At 45.1% G+C, this 17634-nt stretch overlaps 1 protein-coding gene across 1 annotated transcript in view; it reads left to right on the top strand.

The window, feature by feature from the left end:
• COL20A1 (collagen type XX alpha 1 chain) overlaps positions 1–17634 on the top strand; it is a 52615-nt gene that overhangs the window by 24829 nt on the left and 10152 nt on the right. Inside the window, exons 19-28 of the mRNA XM_009912615.2 lie at positions 3472–3614; positions 4307–4436; positions 4739–4795; positions 7602–7640; positions 9219–9357; positions 11083–11225; positions 11593–11702; positions 12477–12635; positions 14663–14740; positions 15375–15461. Of these exons, the coding sequence (XP_009910917.2) occupies positions 3472–3614; positions 4307–4436; positions 4739–4795; positions 7602–7640; positions 9219–9357; positions 11083–11225; positions 11593–11702; positions 12477–12635; positions 14663–14740; positions 15375–15461 (1085 nt within the window). The remainder of the gene's footprint in view (positions 1–3471; positions 3615–4306; positions 4437–4738; positions 4796–7601; positions 7641–9218; positions 9358–11082; positions 11226–11592; positions 11703–12476; positions 12636–14662; positions 14741–15374; positions 15462–17634) is intronic.

Raw genomic sequence — 17634 nt, 5'->3', positions numbered from 1 at the left:
CTCCCCGCTGCTGTGCTAGTGCGGGGGGGCTGACAACCCCCTCTCTCCTTCCATCAGTCTGGTCCCTCCCTGCCATTGCCTTAATTTACACGAGCCTGAAACCCAAGCAAAAACCTGGTGCCAAAGGGAGTGCTTTAGTTGTCACAAAATGCATGGTGCGAGTGGTATTTGTTCAATTCTTAGTCTCAGCTAGAGAAAAAAAAGAAAAAGTTTAGGATTATTTTTCAGTAACCCAGATAAGCAAACCTTTCTCTGCAGACTTACAAAGAAGCAGAGCAGGAACAAAAGCGCACTGATCTATTTACCACGGATAACAAAGTTGTTACCGTGTGCTTAAACGTGGTTCTGATGTTTCTTCTTGTCTCTCTGTTATATTTAGACTGAAGTCTCATTTGGTTTAGGAGCTCTCCTTTCAGTATGTTACTATAAATTGTCAAGTGTAACAAACTCCTTATCCTTGACCAAAGGCTCTACATGACAATCATTTGTCATATTAATAAACAACATTAGTGGTACTTCAAACAGATACAAACCTTTCACGCAAGCTAGTGGGAGTGCAGAAGATGCTCTTTGGGAGAGGAAGCTCCTGGGATACGGAGGTGTTGCTGAGCAATAATCCTCGGAAGATGCTGGAAGAGGTGGCTTTTGATCCTGCTGAGAAGCAGACAGTGACGTCTCTTGTACTGAGGGGAAGTTGTTTCATCCAGGCTGAGGGAAAGGAGCTTGAACAAAATAAAACAGTCACCTGCTTGTTCTGAAGGACAAGGATATTGGGGTCTCTCTCTCTCTGCCACGGTGTTTCCAGGATTGAGTGATGTGAATGAGGGTTGCAGGACATGTTAGCAGTCCACGGTGACACAGGGGCTTTCCCCACAGCAAAAGGGCTGTGACATGACTTGGGAACCTGGATGCAAGGGCAGCCCTTTAAGGTATTTTTTATATATAACTGAATTTCAGCAGTATAACAAGTTATTGAAGCTGTCAGTTGAAATATGCTGTCACCATAAATGGTTAGCTATTGCTCACCATCCTTGCTCAGCTTAGCTCAAATCCTACCCAGGAGTTTAAAGTGAAGTTGCATTGTGTCCCAGGCTCAGTGAAGAAATAGTTATGTGTTAAGCCACCATATCCCAGGTGTGTTTCTGAATCTCAATTTTTTGCTAACATGGGCTTTTCCAGGCAGAGGGACAAATGGACCAGGCTGCAATAGGACAGCCCATGTAGTCTGTTGGTCCATCAGAAGAAGAACCACAGAGGTGGGGCCATGAAAGGAGTCCCACAGCTTAGGCAAGATGAGACAAAAATTAGTAAATATGGACCCGGGAAGGTCTTCCCAAATTTGGCAATCTTACCCCTCCCCATCCTCCCCGTCTGCTCAGAAAGTGTCTCTTGGAAGTTTTTGCCACCGGGGCAGAGCACGCGAGCGTGTCTCATCCTCTTCTGTGCAAAGAGCTAGAGAGCAGTTTGGACGGGAACTGCTGCTGAAGCTGGGCTGAGCTACCCTGGCTGACTTTGCACTGAAGTGGATTACAAAGTGCTTATGTGCCCTGTTGCTCTAGCTAAGCTGTGCCAGCAGCATCTCCAGCCTGGGGCTGATAAATGTCTTCAAGTTCTTTATCCAGCTCCTCAATGAGCTCTGCCTAACAAAGCATACATTGCAAATAAAAAGGATTGAAATGTGGGGAAGAAGCTTCAACCCATGGCAGCAAGGGAAAAAACATGACCTATATAATCACTGCAGATGAGTATTTTGATGAAGTGGACTCCAGGGTTTTACTTTTATTTGAAGATGTGCCTGTGATGCTGGTTAGACCCCAGAGCAAGCAGGCTGGGATTCCTCCTACGGAGGAGCAGAGAGGTTCAAGAGTTAGTCAAAGACACAGGTGGTGTCCTCTGTGTCAGAGATGCTTCTCTCCTCCTGGGCAGCATCACGAGGTGACCTTTCTCCTGGCTGTCAGATCCATGCCATCAAATTCTGCCAGGCCTGGGGGCTTTCCAGAATAAAACCAACTCAGAAGACTTTCCCTAACTTTCCCTTTAAAGTTCACTTAAACAGAGCCTCCACTTACCTCAGCTGAAGGAAATAGCCAGTGCAGCCAGCAAAGATGCAGACGTATAGCACAGCACTAATAATAGTGCTGCTGAAGTGACTTTACCTCCCACACTTGTTTTCTTCTCCGCTTTACCTTGCGGTGATGCACAGCAACAGCCTCCAGCCTGATTCAGCTGCTAGCAATCTTGGTTCAGCTTCAGTAAAGGTAAGCTCATTTTATACAGAAAAGGGAAGGAGGATCAATGAAGATGCAAATGATCTTCATTTAACCTGTGCTCTAAGGTCACCCTAGACTTTGCTGGGTGGGCAGAAGAGCCTTACAGGTAAAACCGCAGAATAGAAATCTCATAGCCTGGGTGTGTGTCCTTGACTGTCTTTAGGGCTTACCCATCATTTTTAGTCCCTTCTGAATAAAATGCTTCCTTTGCTCTGTGCAAGGCTTCTGTGTCTTCACACCAGCATGGGTTCAAGGCCAGACACATACACTTACGCTGAGAAAGACACTGCTTGGAAATAAGCTCCAGGAGCAGATGACCCCACACTGTCGAGCCCCTTGTTTGAACAGCAGATGTATTTAGCCCCCTCTGCTTTTCTCTTAAAGACTCTCAACCCCTGCTTGGAGAAATCACTCCAGCATAACAGCCTCCGTTGCTAGGTCCAGTTTGATACATAGCAGGACCCCAGGGAAAGAAATGCATTTACATAATTAAGAATTGCTCAGCTTCGGTCTCTGGCAAACCCTTTTCTGGCTGACCGCGGCTCAGCCCATCACCTGTTTGGGATACAGCCATACATCGTGGTGCAGGGCCAGAAAAGGGAGAGTAACTCAGGCACCGTACGTGATCCCCTCCTCGAGGCTGCGGGTGTTGGTGTGAGAAGCGCTAGACAAAACTGTTGTGTGCTGGCTGCTCTGGGTTTTTTAGAATATTTTTAAAAGAGAAAGAAAAAGCTGGAAAATACTAGAAATTATGATGGATCAACTTTGATTAGTGATCGAGGTTTAATTGGCAATAAAGATGTCATCCAGTGTGTCTCCAGATCCTTGATGAAATTCAATTGCAGTTTGGGTCTTTATGAAGGGAATCCTTTGGTGTTTGTCCATGACGTATACAAAGGATCTCTTTTCCTTGTGCTTCCAGGACTCTTCCCCCCTTCCAAGATTTTTTCCCATGTCCTAAGCTTCGACTTGCTGAATGCTTGAGTTGCACTGTGTTGTACTTGGGCAATCCTCATCCCTCTAGAATTTGTTTTCTCTCTTGCCCGGTCCCCAAGGTGACTGCCTCTGCTCTGAGAGTTGGTTAACAGCACAGCAGAGCACTGAAACATTCAGAAATGGGCTTGGAAGCAGGTGCTGCTGGTCCTGTTTATAGACATTACTGCCTGCCTTTTATGCTGTTCACCTTTAATCCCTGCTGCAGATTCCCGGAGCCCACCCACCAACCTCTTCATTGACTCCGAGACCCCCACCAGCCTCCAGCTCCACTGGACCCCCCCCGATGGCCGGGTACAGCACTACAAAATCACTTACAACCCTGTTTCTGATGCCGATGCTCAGCAAACAGTAAGTCTCTAGCTCCTTTGTACATGACAGGCACTGGACCAGAGGCACATGGGGACAATTTCATGCCCAGGGGAACTCTGCTCACTCCAGTGGGGTTTACCATAAGGATAGCTCGTTCGCAGGAGTATAAAAATAAATCTCTTCCTGTGACTTGCTGGTGTGTTGCTTCGTGAAGAGGACCTCCAGGCTTCTTTGCACTTAAGATATTTGTGTCCATCAAAGCTGCTAATAACGCAGCTTTCTCCCCTCCCTGAACTGAGGTGGGGCATTTTCGGAGGCAGAGCGGTTGAGGATAAACCTACTGCCCCTCTGACTTAGGGAGGTTAAATATTAACCTTCTAAAACCCAGATTTTCTACCCAAACCCAGACTGGTTACCATGTTACAAGGCACTTCTGACCGATTTGCATGGGGAATATGTTACAAGGCACTTCTGACCCATTTGCATGGGGAATATTGGGGTCTTTACACAAGGAAATATTCTTCTGTTGGACATGACCGGTGTGATGGCAAAGCATACCCAGGCTTCCTCGGCTTGCTTCCACCGTCGCCTGAACTAAGCAGAGGTGCTGCCCTGAGCCCCGCTGTCCCAGGACTCCCCACTAGAACCCCTAAATGTAACTCTGGGGTGTGAGCAAGAGCTAGAATGGGAAGCCTGCCCAAATGTTAGGCTCTTTTTCCACCCCACTGTAGATCATGGCTTCTGGCAAAAGCAACAGCGTGACCCTGCAGTCGCTGCTGCCTGATCGAGCCTACAAGGTGATTCTTTCTGCCATCCACTACACGGGAGAGAGCGAGAGCACGTCCACGACAGGCCGGACGGGTAAGTGTATCAGTCAGCACGTGCATGTTCTTCAGAACTTTCCATCCATCAGTCTCGAGGCAATCTCTACCAGGGCAGCAATGTCCTTGCTTGCACTGGGCTGCGGGCCAGGGCAGGGTTTTGCTCAGCAGGGCAGACTACCAGCCTTGAAAAGGGAAAATTCTGCCTCAACTTCTGCACTCCTCCCCTGTATTATTTGCAATTTCAGGATGACCGGGAAGGGCTGGTGACCACCCGGGTCTCGAGCCAGGCATCTCCGTCCTGAATAACAGAGCTCACGTGTGCGTTGCTTTCTCTTTCAGCTCCTGTGTTGTCTAAATTCCCTTCGGTACGAGGATTCGTTCCATCTAAACCAGAGGGTAAATCACCTCCTATAAAGTCTTGCTTTGGGTTTTTTTCCGTAACAAATAGCACCGTGTGGGCTCTGCAGGGCAGGCAGGACTGAGTATGTCATTTCTTGACAGATGCCCCTGGGGACTGTCCAAGGACAGCCAGAAACCACATAACTTCTTAATATCAGACTCACTTAGTAAAATGACTGATAGTGTTTTTGGAGGATTTCTGCACAACTTGACCAAAATGGAGCAAAAGGAATGTTGACATGTTTTAAATTAAAGTTCCCTCTGAAGTCCCTTATTAAATTTAATGAGCATATGTTCTCATATGCTGATATAAAGCAAACTATTAAATGGATTAGGAAGAAATGTTGAATTAACAGGGTTATAAAAAGTGGTTAAGAAGCAAATATTAGACTACAGATATTATGGCAGTAATGCCTTTTCCTGTCTATTTGAAATTATTCTAAACAAAACTTCAGTTTTAAAATATATTGGGGAAAGCCACAAAGGAAGAATGAAGCAGATTAGATAAGAAAATTTTTGTTTGTACCCAGCAATGAGCATATCAGACTAAGTTTTCAAATGGCTTATTGAGGAAACCTATAGGTGTTCAGACGACAGTGGAAAAGTCCTGTGAACTTTCAAGCAGAAAACAATCCTCCCAAAAGGCTGATGAGTCACCTTGTAGAATTTAATATAGCTGTTTGGCTATGATAGCTGAAAAGACAACAGGACAAATATTAAATTCTGTATATTTTATAAAGTAACATTTTTTAAGAAGTGGAGATAATATGCAATAATGCTAGCAAAACTGTTTGATGTGCAGTAAAAGACTCAAATATCAATATGTTACCAAATTATTGGGAAAAGTGGTCTGATGTTGCAGGAGTGAATGTTTATTGTATAGCGAATGACTGCATTTGCCTGGGACCTGGGGAGAAAATCAAAAACCAAAGAGAACAACAAGACAGCAGGAATCCTAGGCTGGAAAGTCTAGAGAAAAAATCTTCAAAACAGAAGTGCATACTGCCAGTGTCAAGGATCCTTACCCTGACTCTAATATGCTTTGCCTAAGCTGAGCATTGCCAGATCAAAGAGCTGTGAGCAATCCAAGTGCCTTCAGCCTGGGAAGGAGGTGAGGATTGCCAGGGATGACAGCAAGAGGGACCCTGGGGTCTGGGCAAGGGTCAGAAGGAGCTCCCTGACTCCCAAACAAGAAAGTCAGATACCTGGTAAATGGGCAAGTTTATAGCCCGCTTATATAACTTTGGGGGGATTTCTTTTTGTTTTGTTTTTTCTTCATCATGCTTCAATTCTGAGAAATGCCTTTGGAAAGCTGGTTGGATTCTGGGAGGGGAAGGGAGAGAGCAGTGTATAGCTTGTAGACATAAGTCAGATCATCCTGGGTGTATGACATTGCTCCACAACCAGGGGCTGGTCAAGTTCAAAGAGATGGTTTTGAGGCTCAAGTTTCAGTAACTGATTTCTTCACTGATTTCCATAGATGCCTTCAATAGTTTTATACCCAATTCTACAGAAATTATAGTATGTACACATAAAACTACGCATCAGGTTGAATAATGGAGGTCAAGGCAACTTGTAGGTCTTTGTGGCTTAACTCCTGGCTTCAGCAGTCCCATGACCATCAGAGTACTAGGTTTGGGTGCCCTTTCTTTGATGTATGTCTTGATCATGAAGAATGGCATTGAATCTCCTATAGACTTAGGAATCTCGGGTGCCTTGAGGAGGGTAAGTCACCCCCTTTAAATTTTTTACACATTTTACAAAAGTTACGTATGGAAAATTGGAAGCCCTGCTTTTCTGATGAGGTATGAAATGGCATTGATGCAAGAATAGCAATAGCAAGGCTATAACGAAGCCTCAGTATAATGATCTGCTAGATTCGATTATACTGATGACCTAGAAAACCATTTATGAAATAGCCCTTCTTGTCAAGTGTCCTTGATTTTCAGGGACATTTCTCATTTTGCGTCAAGCATTCCCTTTGTCCCAGCTCCATCTGGCATCCATGGCCTGGGATTTACATGGCAGCAGATAATTGAAAGTAGCATTCGTGCTCTGTTTTCTAAAACACCCTCTTACCTGAGCCTTATAAATGGAAAGTGCTCATAACCATGGTGCCTCATGTTCAGCTTCACATCCCAGTCTTTTCTCCTCTGGTTTTGCTTTCTGTCCTTTGGCATCTTAGAGGATTCATCAAGGGAATTTCTGAAAGGCAAACTGCAAAACTTTGCCAAAACTCTTTGTGTTTCCCTGAAGAGTTCAAAAGCCAAACTCTCAGGCTGAGATACTTTTTTTTTTTTTTTTTTTTCCCCGCTGTGTGTATTTCGAGTTTCAGGTACAAATTTGGAACTGCAGATATCTTTACCTTACAACACCATTAAGGTGCATGTTGCAGTAAAAGCACTGTTAAAAAAAAAAAAAAGTGTTTTGATGTCTGTTTTTAAAGAGAAACTTGCAGAACATGATGCTCCCTTGTATTTCATATTGTAAGGTGCCAGGTGAGTTAGTCAAAAGAAAGCGATCATGAAGATGTTTGATGATGAAAGACAGTATTTTTATTTTTGTGATGGGCAAGCCAAGGAATGACCTTTATGTCTGCATAAGCATAAATTCTCTCTTTCTCTCTCTCTCTCCATATATATATAAACAAGGCTAAAGACCAGGCTCTGAATTAAGCTCTAGAATATTCTGTTTCACTGTTTTTCCATTGCTATACCTAGAGGAACTGTATTTACTTTGCTTCCATAATCCCCTACCGTCTTTTTTTCCCTAACAGTTTTTCCCTTTTCTTTTCTTCTCACAGCCTGCCCCACCATCAGCTCTACCAAAGGCTCCGTACGAGGTACAGTAACATATCAACCCCAGTGGTGCTGGGCTGTGAATGTGAAAGCACTACCTGGTGTAGGCTTTTGAGAAATATGCAAGAGCTGAGCAGGGGGAAAATGGTTTCCCTGTCCTAAGGGAAAGGGGAGAAGTCTGAGAACCAAAATAGGAAAATTTCCTTTATCGGGTAGAAGAGTATTCTGCACTAACGGAATTGCTATGCCCTGCTGTTCTGCCAGCTCCTGCTCTCAGCTGTTAGTGCTTAATGCCAGGATTTTCACTGGCTTTAAGGAAGCTAGGCTTCAAACGACTGTTGAATTTCAAGAGGATTTCGATTCCTAACTCATATAGGCTCCTTAAGAAAAACTCAGTCCATCACCAAGATCACCTTTGCATCCTCTAGAGGACCTACAGATACCCAGAGGGCTCTCTGCAGTCAGGTTGTACAGACCTTGCTAGGGTAGCAAGTTCTCATTTCTCCTGTCTATGCCATAACCCCTCTTCATGCTGTTGGGGTTGCTGTATGTATTTGTTACTTAGAAAGAAATTAGTCCTGGTTATAAAGTGATATCACCTTCTTCCTGAAGAGCTTCGTGATATGGGTGGGACTGAGAAATACTCCATATCGGAGATAAATGGCTCTCAAGTAGGTAATTTCTTTTGGCAAACTCCCTAGTACTGTTGAAAAATGAAAAAAAAAAAAAAAAAAAAAGCACCCTGGACCAATACCCAGGCAAAATAAAAAATCAAGCCAAGAAACTGCAAAAGATTGTGAACGGTGAAGGGGTGAGGGAATCCAGACTGAAAGCACCGTGTTGTAATGAAGTTGTAGCCTTTCCATTTGCTAAAGAACGAGCTATCTCCTTCATCCCAGCCTGCTGCAAACTCAGATAAACTAAAAAAAGAATCCCAACTGCAAGATCTTGTCTTACTGAACAGAAAACTGAAATGAGAAAATGACTCGGAGCTTTAACGATGAGCTGGGAGAGTGAGATGAAGCTGCACGAGCCAGGGAGGCGATGTCAGAGATGTCAAGGGAGAATCTCTGTAGACCGCATAAGGCAGGTCACCCCTGGGTGTCTTGTGAAAATAGAGAGAAATGGAAATGCTCGTATTTCAAAGTTGTTTCCTAATTTTTCTGACTCTTACATGTAAGTCATTTCAGAGCAGAAATAATTCTCTCTCCTTACTAGCAATTACTGGACTGATTCCATGTCTTTTGAAGATAATATTTTTGCATCTAGTTGAAAAGGAGAAATTGTTGGAGTAACTTCTTTCTCATATGTTTTTCATTCTGAAGATTTGAAAACACAGTTGTGAAAGTCTCCATCCTTAGTCTACTCTTCTCCAAGAGGAGGAGATTACAGCAAATGTGTACAGAGGGTACAGACACAAACTATTTTCCTTGGCTGCCACTTACGAAGTACACTCCAGGTTTCTTGTGAGGTTGCGCAGCCTTGTTGGTGTCCGGGTTTCTATGGGATTTTCTCCTATTGCCTTCTCCATGCTAGCTAGAGGCTAATTCTTCCTGCTCTTCAATCACACTTCTTTTGTGCTCTTTTCTAATCACTTATTTTTCTGTTTGTCTTTGTTCCAGGATTTGATATGATGGAAGTTTTTGGCTTGGTAGAGAAGGAATACGCCTCCATTAAAGGCGTAGCTATGGAGCCATTCATATTCAGCGGTTCCCGTACCTTCACCCTGTTCAGAGACACTCAGCTCACCCTGAGGACCAGGTGGGAGTGGAGCTGTGACCGGTGTCGTCATCATCATCAGTCTCACGCATACATGTTAGCTATGCTCACAGCAAAGGAAGATCACTGATTTGTGGATGAATGATGCAGCCCCACTGGAAACTTCAAAATGAAATGATAAAGATGATGAGCTAAATCAAACCATAGGTAGACTGAAAAGAATGCCAGAGTATTTTTCCTTACTATATTAAGAAATTAACCTCTGACTTTCCTCAAGATGAGTAGGGAATATGTCAGGCAGAAGTTAAGGGACGCGATAGGGGTATTCATTATATTTTTTGTGTGGCCAAACATTTTCACAGTGAGATTTTTCCTTTTTACAAAATCACTTTTTCCAGCAGTGTTAGTTGCTGTGATGGACATAAGGATCATGTCATGTCTGGACACTTCACCATTCTTTAGGCATTCTGTCCACAACCACGTACGCTTTGGCGATGGCAGTTTGAGGTCACATTTTTGTCTTCAATCCCTTCTCCCAGCATCTCTGGTTTGGAGACAGATTTTTGCTTTAGAAAATATTTGTCTCATAGTTGCTCTCTGCAGCCTGGTCTTTATTGATGAGAGGGAATAACCACTGACTGGGTTGTGACTTGACCCTGTTTCGTTGCGTAGGAGGCTTCTCTGCAGGGTCCCAACATGCCAGGCAGCTCCCGTCACCTCACTCATTTTTTGCAACTATAAATCAGGAATGATCTGACTCCTGACATTCAGTGTTACTTTGTTTAAAGCCTAATTACTGAGGCACTGGCTCAGTTTAATCTTAGTTAAAGAAGGAAAGCTTCTTAGAGTAAACAGAGTGGGGGAGATCCAGAGAACTCTTTGGTCTAAATACTCAGAAAATTATGGGCAAATCCTTTTGTTCAGCTGATACATATGCCTTTCCAAGGACATTACTCCTTCAGAAACAGAGAGAGAAATAAGAACCTGGCATTATTTATGAATCAGTCCTGAAAAGATGCTTGATGAGTTGTGTATATGCCCATGCAAATGTGTCCTGTTTCAGATTACAGGCATAACCAATTTGACCTTCCTCGTTGCCTTGTATCCTCTCGCTGCCGCTCCTGCCCACTCTGCTCCGATGGGTTTGGCAGCGGCTGCAGAGGGAGCTGGGTCATGCCAGCAGATGCTGACAGGCATCGCTGCGTGGTCCTGAGTTCCAGCACTGAGCCCACATTTTGCAGCTGGGACGCGGGGACCCGTAGGGTGCTTTCTGCTTGTCCCTGAAGGGCACTTACACTGATTTCTGCCAAGGCTTAAAGATTTACCCCGTGATACACGATGACCATTCCTCCTTCTTAAGCAGGAGACCTGGGGGAGTGTTTTGGAGGCTGGCAGGGATGTTTTGTAAGCTACTGCTGGGCTCTCTTTTGAAAAGCATTAAGGCTGCGCTCGCTGTGTCTTGGCATTCCCCGAGGCAGCTCTGGCAGTGATGGACTGACATCGACTGCTCCACCTGGATATGCCCCCCGGCGCGAAGCGAAGGCCCTTGAGCGCTCATCGCTCAGCACAGGCTTCAACAGCCTGAGAGGGATGCACAAAATAGGGGCCAGGTTCTCTCCTGCCATATCGTCTTCAGCTCCTGGGGGGGGTGCTTTTCCAGGCCACCCTGTCCAAGAAACACAACAGATGAGTCCCGTCTGTAGGATGTTGTCTTCTGGCTCTCACTGCTTGAAGCCACTGATGCTTGCTGGGCTTGTCTCGTTCCAGCGATGTCCACCTCTTTGCAATCCCACCCGAGCACACCATCAGCATCCTCCTGCGCCTCCTGCCCGAGACCCCCAAGGAGCCCTTCGCTGTGTGGCAAATAACAGATGAGGACTTCCAGCCCCTTCTCGGTGTTAACCTTGACCGTAAGGTTTCTTGTTGAATACATTAAATTCAGGTATTTGCATACATTTCTGCGAGCAGCAGAACTCATTCGGGCATTCGCTTGGAAAGTTTTAATGTTTTTGTGGTACGGCAGCAGTTTTTTGGGAAGCTTTGTTGTTGCTGCCAGCCTTACATTTTAAATACTGCCTAGTGCAAGTAAGAGACAGATTTTCGTTTTTATTCTACTTGTAACATATTCTTTTTCTTTTCCATTGTTTTGAAGAATTTCATTATAACACCTGAAGTCTCTCACCATGTTTAAGCCTATTTATTTACTATTGTTCATACGTGGATGAAATCAATTTCTCTTTTAATTCTAAGCTGTCATTTGTCCTATTTTCCCTGTAGCCAGTAAGAAATCCTTGACCTATTTCAATCATGACTACAAGGCTGATTTACAGGAAGTCTCCTTTGACCAGCAGGAAGTGAAGAAGATATTCTATGGGAGCTTCCATAAGGTCCTTATCAAGAGAGGGAGAAATGTGGCTCACAATCTCACTCCAGTCTGGGAGTATTATGCCATCAATGTGTATTGTTCAAAGTGAGGAGTGATTATACAAAGGCTTTGCATCTGAGTTGCTGGGGAACTGGCAAACCTATTTGATATGTTGTAGTTTATAATTGTAAAGAATTGAGGTTCACCCTGTGTTCAAAATATGGTTTCCATATATTGATTGCTTCCCTTTCTCCCCAGGAACTCCAAAACTGAGGGGGGGGTTAGGTCTTAATAATCAGGAAAAATTGAAAAATCAATCATTTTTTTAGAATTTGGGATTTTGGTGACCATTTAGTGCTGGAAGGAAGGGGAAAAAAAAATCCAGCCTTGTGCGAAAATCATTTTATCACTCATAACAGGGGGCTTTTTTGGCCATCTATGTCCTCAGAGCAAAGGTATTCCACTAAAATGAGCAACAAGCACTTTCTATCAGTATCTGTAGGCAGTTTCATTATTCAGCTAGTTCTGAAAACTGAATTATTTAATACTGCAGCTCCAGAAAGGCTTCTCCCAAGGAGGGGTGAGGGGACCATCAGGGAAAAGTGCAGTGTTGCACAGCAGACACAACACATACTGAAACTTATTCCTGAGCCCCCTTGATCCATTTGCTCATTAAAAACCACACCACCAGTAACAGCAGCAGTCTGGGAATTGGGCAGAAGGCATTACTGTCTTTAAAAAGACTCCTTCATCTTATCGTGGAGCTCCAACCCGCCTCTTTCCACCTGCTGCCCAGGTGCACGTGGCCGTGAGCCACTTCAAGATCCGACTCTATCTGGACTGTAAGAAAATAGCGGAGAAACCTATCAACACCGTTGGCAGCATCTCCACCGCCGGCTTCATCATGCTGGGAAAAGTGACAAGGACCAGAGGCCCCAGGAGCGGGTCTGCGTCGGTGAGTCCCCAGCGGTGCGTGCTGTCGGAGAGCGGCGGGGCTTCGATTTTGGAGCTGGCGAGGGTGGGCAGATGGAGAGGAGTGCCGTCTCGCATCATTCTCGCTCCGAATGCCTCCAAACGCTGCTGTGACGCACGACCGTGTCCTGATCCCGCTGATCTCTGCGATTTTAATGAGCTTTCCTAGCGCGGTGTTTCTCCCCCTCGCCTCCTACCTCTGTTTGAGGTCTGTGATCAGAGGCAGCAGCACAAACGTGTCCCGGAGGTGCGTTCGGCTGGCTGCATCGTCTGGGGACCGGGGAAGCACAGATCCTGCACTAAAATGCTGAAGCAGACAGGAGGGTTTGCGAATTGCTTCTGCAAGGGAAGATTGTGCACGTCAGCCCCCGCTGAGTGATATCGGGAAATGCCGGTGACTGAAGGCAACAGGGCTGGATGTGCCTCAGTCTCCAGCATGTTTGGGCTTGCCTATCTGCATGCAAATGATAGGAAAACAATCATCAGTATATAAGCTCTTTGTCAGCTGCTACTTGAAAAAAACACAACCCAAACACTCAGTGCCAGCCAGCTGGTATATCCTTATGGCATTGCACAGCACTGCAAAGAGCCCGCTCCCTAGAAGAGGAAAGAATAAGGGGAAGTGTGGACTCGGTGTCATTCCCTGTGACAGCCCAGTGCCTGGTCCGAAGGGCAAAAACACCCATGTATGCCATTGCCTGGCAGTCTGTTGCCATGCTTACTCCACAAAACAGGACTGTTAAATACATGCAGAATAAGGGGCAATTTCATCACTCGCTATGTGCTAGTGGGACTGTGGAAAATCATTCATGACCCATGTGAAGCTTTTACTCCTTGGCTCTGCTTTTAGATGTAGAAGTCCAGGGGAAAACAGCACATCAGTTGATTTACAACTTCCCTTGCCCCAAAGCAGCACAGTAAAACCAGTTTGTCTCGTATGCCTCCCCAACTGCAAAGAGAGAAGCAGATGTCTGGGATATACCAGGAAAAAAGTGGACACTGGGATTGCCTGTAAGATATGGGGTCAGTTGTATAACAAACCAGGGGACAGTGGTATTCAAGCAGTATTTACTTATTTCCTAAATAAATTCTGTGCCAATTTGACTACAAGCCTGTGGCTGACAAGCAGGAATCTGTGCTCTCCTTGTCCCTCCCAAATTCTCCCTGCTAGCAGCTTAGCTAGACAGCTCTAGCTAAGTAATGAACAGCTTCATGCCATCCCTATTCCCATTGCCTTTCAAGCTCAGCAAAGTTTCATGTCTTCCACGGCTCTGCTGCCCTTGAGAAGACAGAGTGTCTCATTACTGGTTATTGTGGAACCTTATTTAATTTAAGATATCTTTAAATGCCGCTTGATCTACAGGACTTATCTGTATCTGTGTGCTGCATGTCACACTCCCTGGGCTGTACACCTTGCTTGTTGTTAAATGCATGGAATGGAAGAAAAAAAAAGATGAGAAATGGTGTCAAGGGAAGAAAAAAAAATCTCTGCCTCATTATTTAGGTTTGGCTTCGTGCAGTGTGTGCTCCTTTGTTAATCAGAACGGGAAGACATGGCAGTTGTGAAGGATGTGATGAGAGAGACAGGTTGGGCTTTCCTGGGAGGGGATCACCTCTGTCCTGGGAAATGCTGCTGCCACTCTTATCTCCATGCCCCTAAGGGGAGCAAAGCAAAGTTTGCTTTCACATTTTGGTGGGGCTGAAGCCCAATTACTTGAGAACCTGCCCGCTATTGCAGGTTTGTGAGTAAATGGGAGGCTTTTGCTGGTGTGAAGCTGCTTGTTGACTTGCTTAGCAAGACGCAGAGACCTGAGGGCTTGGAAAACACTCAGTGCCCAGGGGTACTTTTCATGTTGTGGCTTTTTGGGGCACAATTATAGTTAGGACCACGTGGAAAAGTTGTGTCAAATCATCACTGAAGATTATTTTTAGCACTTGAATGTCATGAGATTTGGTGATGGACCATGTATGCCAGTGCTACTTTCTTGTCAAACTCTCTTTTTTCCACAGTTCCAGTTGCAGTCTTTGCAGATCATGTGCAGCAGTGTAGGGGCAGAGGAAGACAGATGCTGTGATCTCCCTGCGCTGGTAAGACAAGAGAGACCACTCTGCTAACTGACACGAAGCTGGGTATGATGGAACAAGTCCATGGCACTGAACTGACACTGCAAATGATTTTCATAGACTCAAGAGGGAAACCATGGGGTTTTTTCCTCTTCTCTTGGGAATAAGTTCTGTGTGGTTCTTGGTGAAGTGAACAAAACTGTGTTTGCTTCAAAAGGAAAGAAAACTCCACATCCCAGTGCAGTGTATATCCCTCCTGTCATGACCTTGTCTGTGACAGCAGTCCTGACAGTCCTACAGCTTTGCTGCCACCTCAGCCCTGAGTCACAACACCCCCCTGCTCTTTCTTTCAAGTTTTCTTCTCAACACAGAAAGGTGCTTTGTGGGGTGTATGAATAATTAGCAAGGAGGAAATTATCTTCCAGTATGTGTTATACAAATTTCGGGCATGGCCGGTTCATATTTTTTGTCTAACCTTGTTATTTGACAGAAAAATAAACCACTCAACTGCTCACAGAAATCTCTCAGTGGAGTAGAGAAAATTTCTGCTTCTCTCCAACTGAAAGACTGAATTTTGAAACACTGAAGACACTAACTGTGATCCATCCCACTCCTGCTATGCTGCTGCTCATGCCACTTTGGCTTGCTTTTGTTTCAGAGGGACGAGGAGACCTGCCCAACCTTAGCTCCTGCCTGCTCTTGTACTTCTGGCCGCCCGGGCTTGCCAGGACCTCCAGGGCCCCCTGTAAGTTCACCCTTCCAACCAGTATATTGCACATGCTGGTGTTGCTTCATGTTGTTTGGGCATGCCAGGCATGAGGGTAACGCTCCTGGGGCTTCATAGGGTTTTAGAATCCTAGAATTATTTAGGTTGGAAAAGACCCCTAAGATCATTGAGTCCAACCGTTAACCTAACGCTACCAAGTCCACCGCTAAGCCATGTCCTTAAGCACAACGTCTACATGTATTTTAAATAACTCCAGGGATGGTGACTCAACCGCTTCCCTGAGCAGCCTGTTCCAATGCTTGACAACCCTTTCGGTGAAGAAATTATTTGTAATATCGAATCTAAACGTTCCCTGGCGCAACTTGAGGCCGTTTCCCCTTGTCCTATCTTAGGGAGCTTTGATGTCTTCCTCGTGCCAGGGCAAGGCTGAGGTGCTCTTCAGATTTCAGATACTGATGAAATGGGGAGATAGCGATTTGGCAACGCAACAGCTGCAGCTGGGAACAGGCTGAGCAGTTCCTGGTGCCAGGTTAATCCTCTTAGGAGAGGAGGACAGGTCACCCTCGGTGCTTGCAGAGATTTCATGGATTGGAGGCTCTGAAACTCTTTGTAAATGAAAAAAAAAAACCACCACAAAACCTTCCTATCTGGTTTCTGTGTTAAGCAGGAGCCTTATAAGTGTCTGTGTGGGCGGGCAGTGTAAAGAGAAAGGGGAGACTTTGCAATCCTGCCTGTTCCCAAAGCTCGCTCTCTTTACAGTGAATGTGTCCTGCAAGAAAACCCTGGAGGAAACAGGGTGGTGGTGGGGGGAGTGCTAACAGTCATTAAGTATGCAACATGCTCAGAGATAAAGGGCACATGCAGTATTTTTCCCTATCCATTACAAATGCAGGAGAGTCACCATGGGCTTAAATGGCAGGAGAAAATATTCCGGTTAAACACCAGGAAGCAGTTATCAAAAAAGTTCGCTTTTTGGAAGTTTGGGGAAAACCATTTTATTTGCACAAGGCAGCCAAAACCTGACAACCTGTCCACAGCACCCCATTTCAGCCACTCCAGGTGCTTTTCTCGTGGAAAATAACCATTAAAAAAATTGGCCTCCTTTCTCAAGTGGAAAGGTTTCAGATCACCTCTTGCATTACTGTGGTTTAACTGTGAATTCAGTTCCATGCTTTGCAAGGAACAGTGCCTCATTGCAGAGTAATTACGTGTTCACTCCGGTGGAAGTTTAATTACATAGTACACTCCACTATCACAGTTTGCTTCAATATCCTAAGTGCATAATTACCAGCTTGCATTGCCCTGTGGTTTAAACATCTCCGCAGTACAACTCTTTAAAGAGCAGGACTCTTTTAAGCATTAGAAGAAAATACAGTTTTGACACATAACCTTATCCTCACACCACTAAACCCTTGGTAATTTCCTGCAGTTACAAGAGCACTCATTGCTATTTTTAAAACTCCAGTTAGCAAGACTATGTCCCACCTTGTATTTATCACTGTTCTTAATGAGTGTTTTTGACCAGGTCCAGCTGACTTCTGAAATGAGCTTCTGGGCACTTCTGAAAGCACCTTTCCCAAAGCTCCCTGCCTGTGCTGCTTAATTCAAATCCATTGGTTTTTTAGATTCAGGAGAAGAAACTTTCAGATTAAGATGTCAAAAGTTCACACGATATTGGTTCATGCCAGAAGATTGGTTTCTTCTCTCCATCCAGCAGTGATGCAGAGTTAAGCCAGGTCTCCCCAGAGCTGGTTGCCGTCCCCAATCTCAGCACGTGTCTGTTCTCTCAGGATGATATTACAAAACCCAACATAGTCCCAAAGGGTTGTAAATGTGAGCGCCTCTTCTTTTTCTTCTCGAGTGTGTTTCCACGTTCACACGTGATGTTGTCTCAGCATGGATTTGCTGGGGGAGTTGGAAAGAAGAGGTTGAAACTTCATCTCTCCCTGCGGGGGGTGAGCGCAGTGTACCCACCGCCTGTCACGGAGGGGCTGTGCTGTTCCCCTCTTCTCCCTTTTCCCCATTTGCTGGATGACTTGATTCATTTTCTTCTTGTCTCCATTGGTTGCGAGCTCTCTGGGGCAGGAAACATCTTTCAATGTGCACAGCAAAGTGTACCAACTTCTGTCCCCTGGGCTCTTGGTTACACTGCAATAAAGATCATGATATTCATAACAGCACCTTTGTGATC

The sequence above is a fragment of the Haliaeetus albicilla genome, chromosome 2 (assembly GCF_947461875.1).
Source record: "Haliaeetus albicilla chromosome 2, bHalAlb1.1, whole genome shotgun sequence".
Taxonomy (NCBI): domain Eukaryota; kingdom Metazoa; phylum Chordata; class Aves; order Accipitriformes; family Accipitridae; genus Haliaeetus; species Haliaeetus albicilla.
This window is presented reverse-complemented; position numbering and strand designations above follow the sequence as displayed.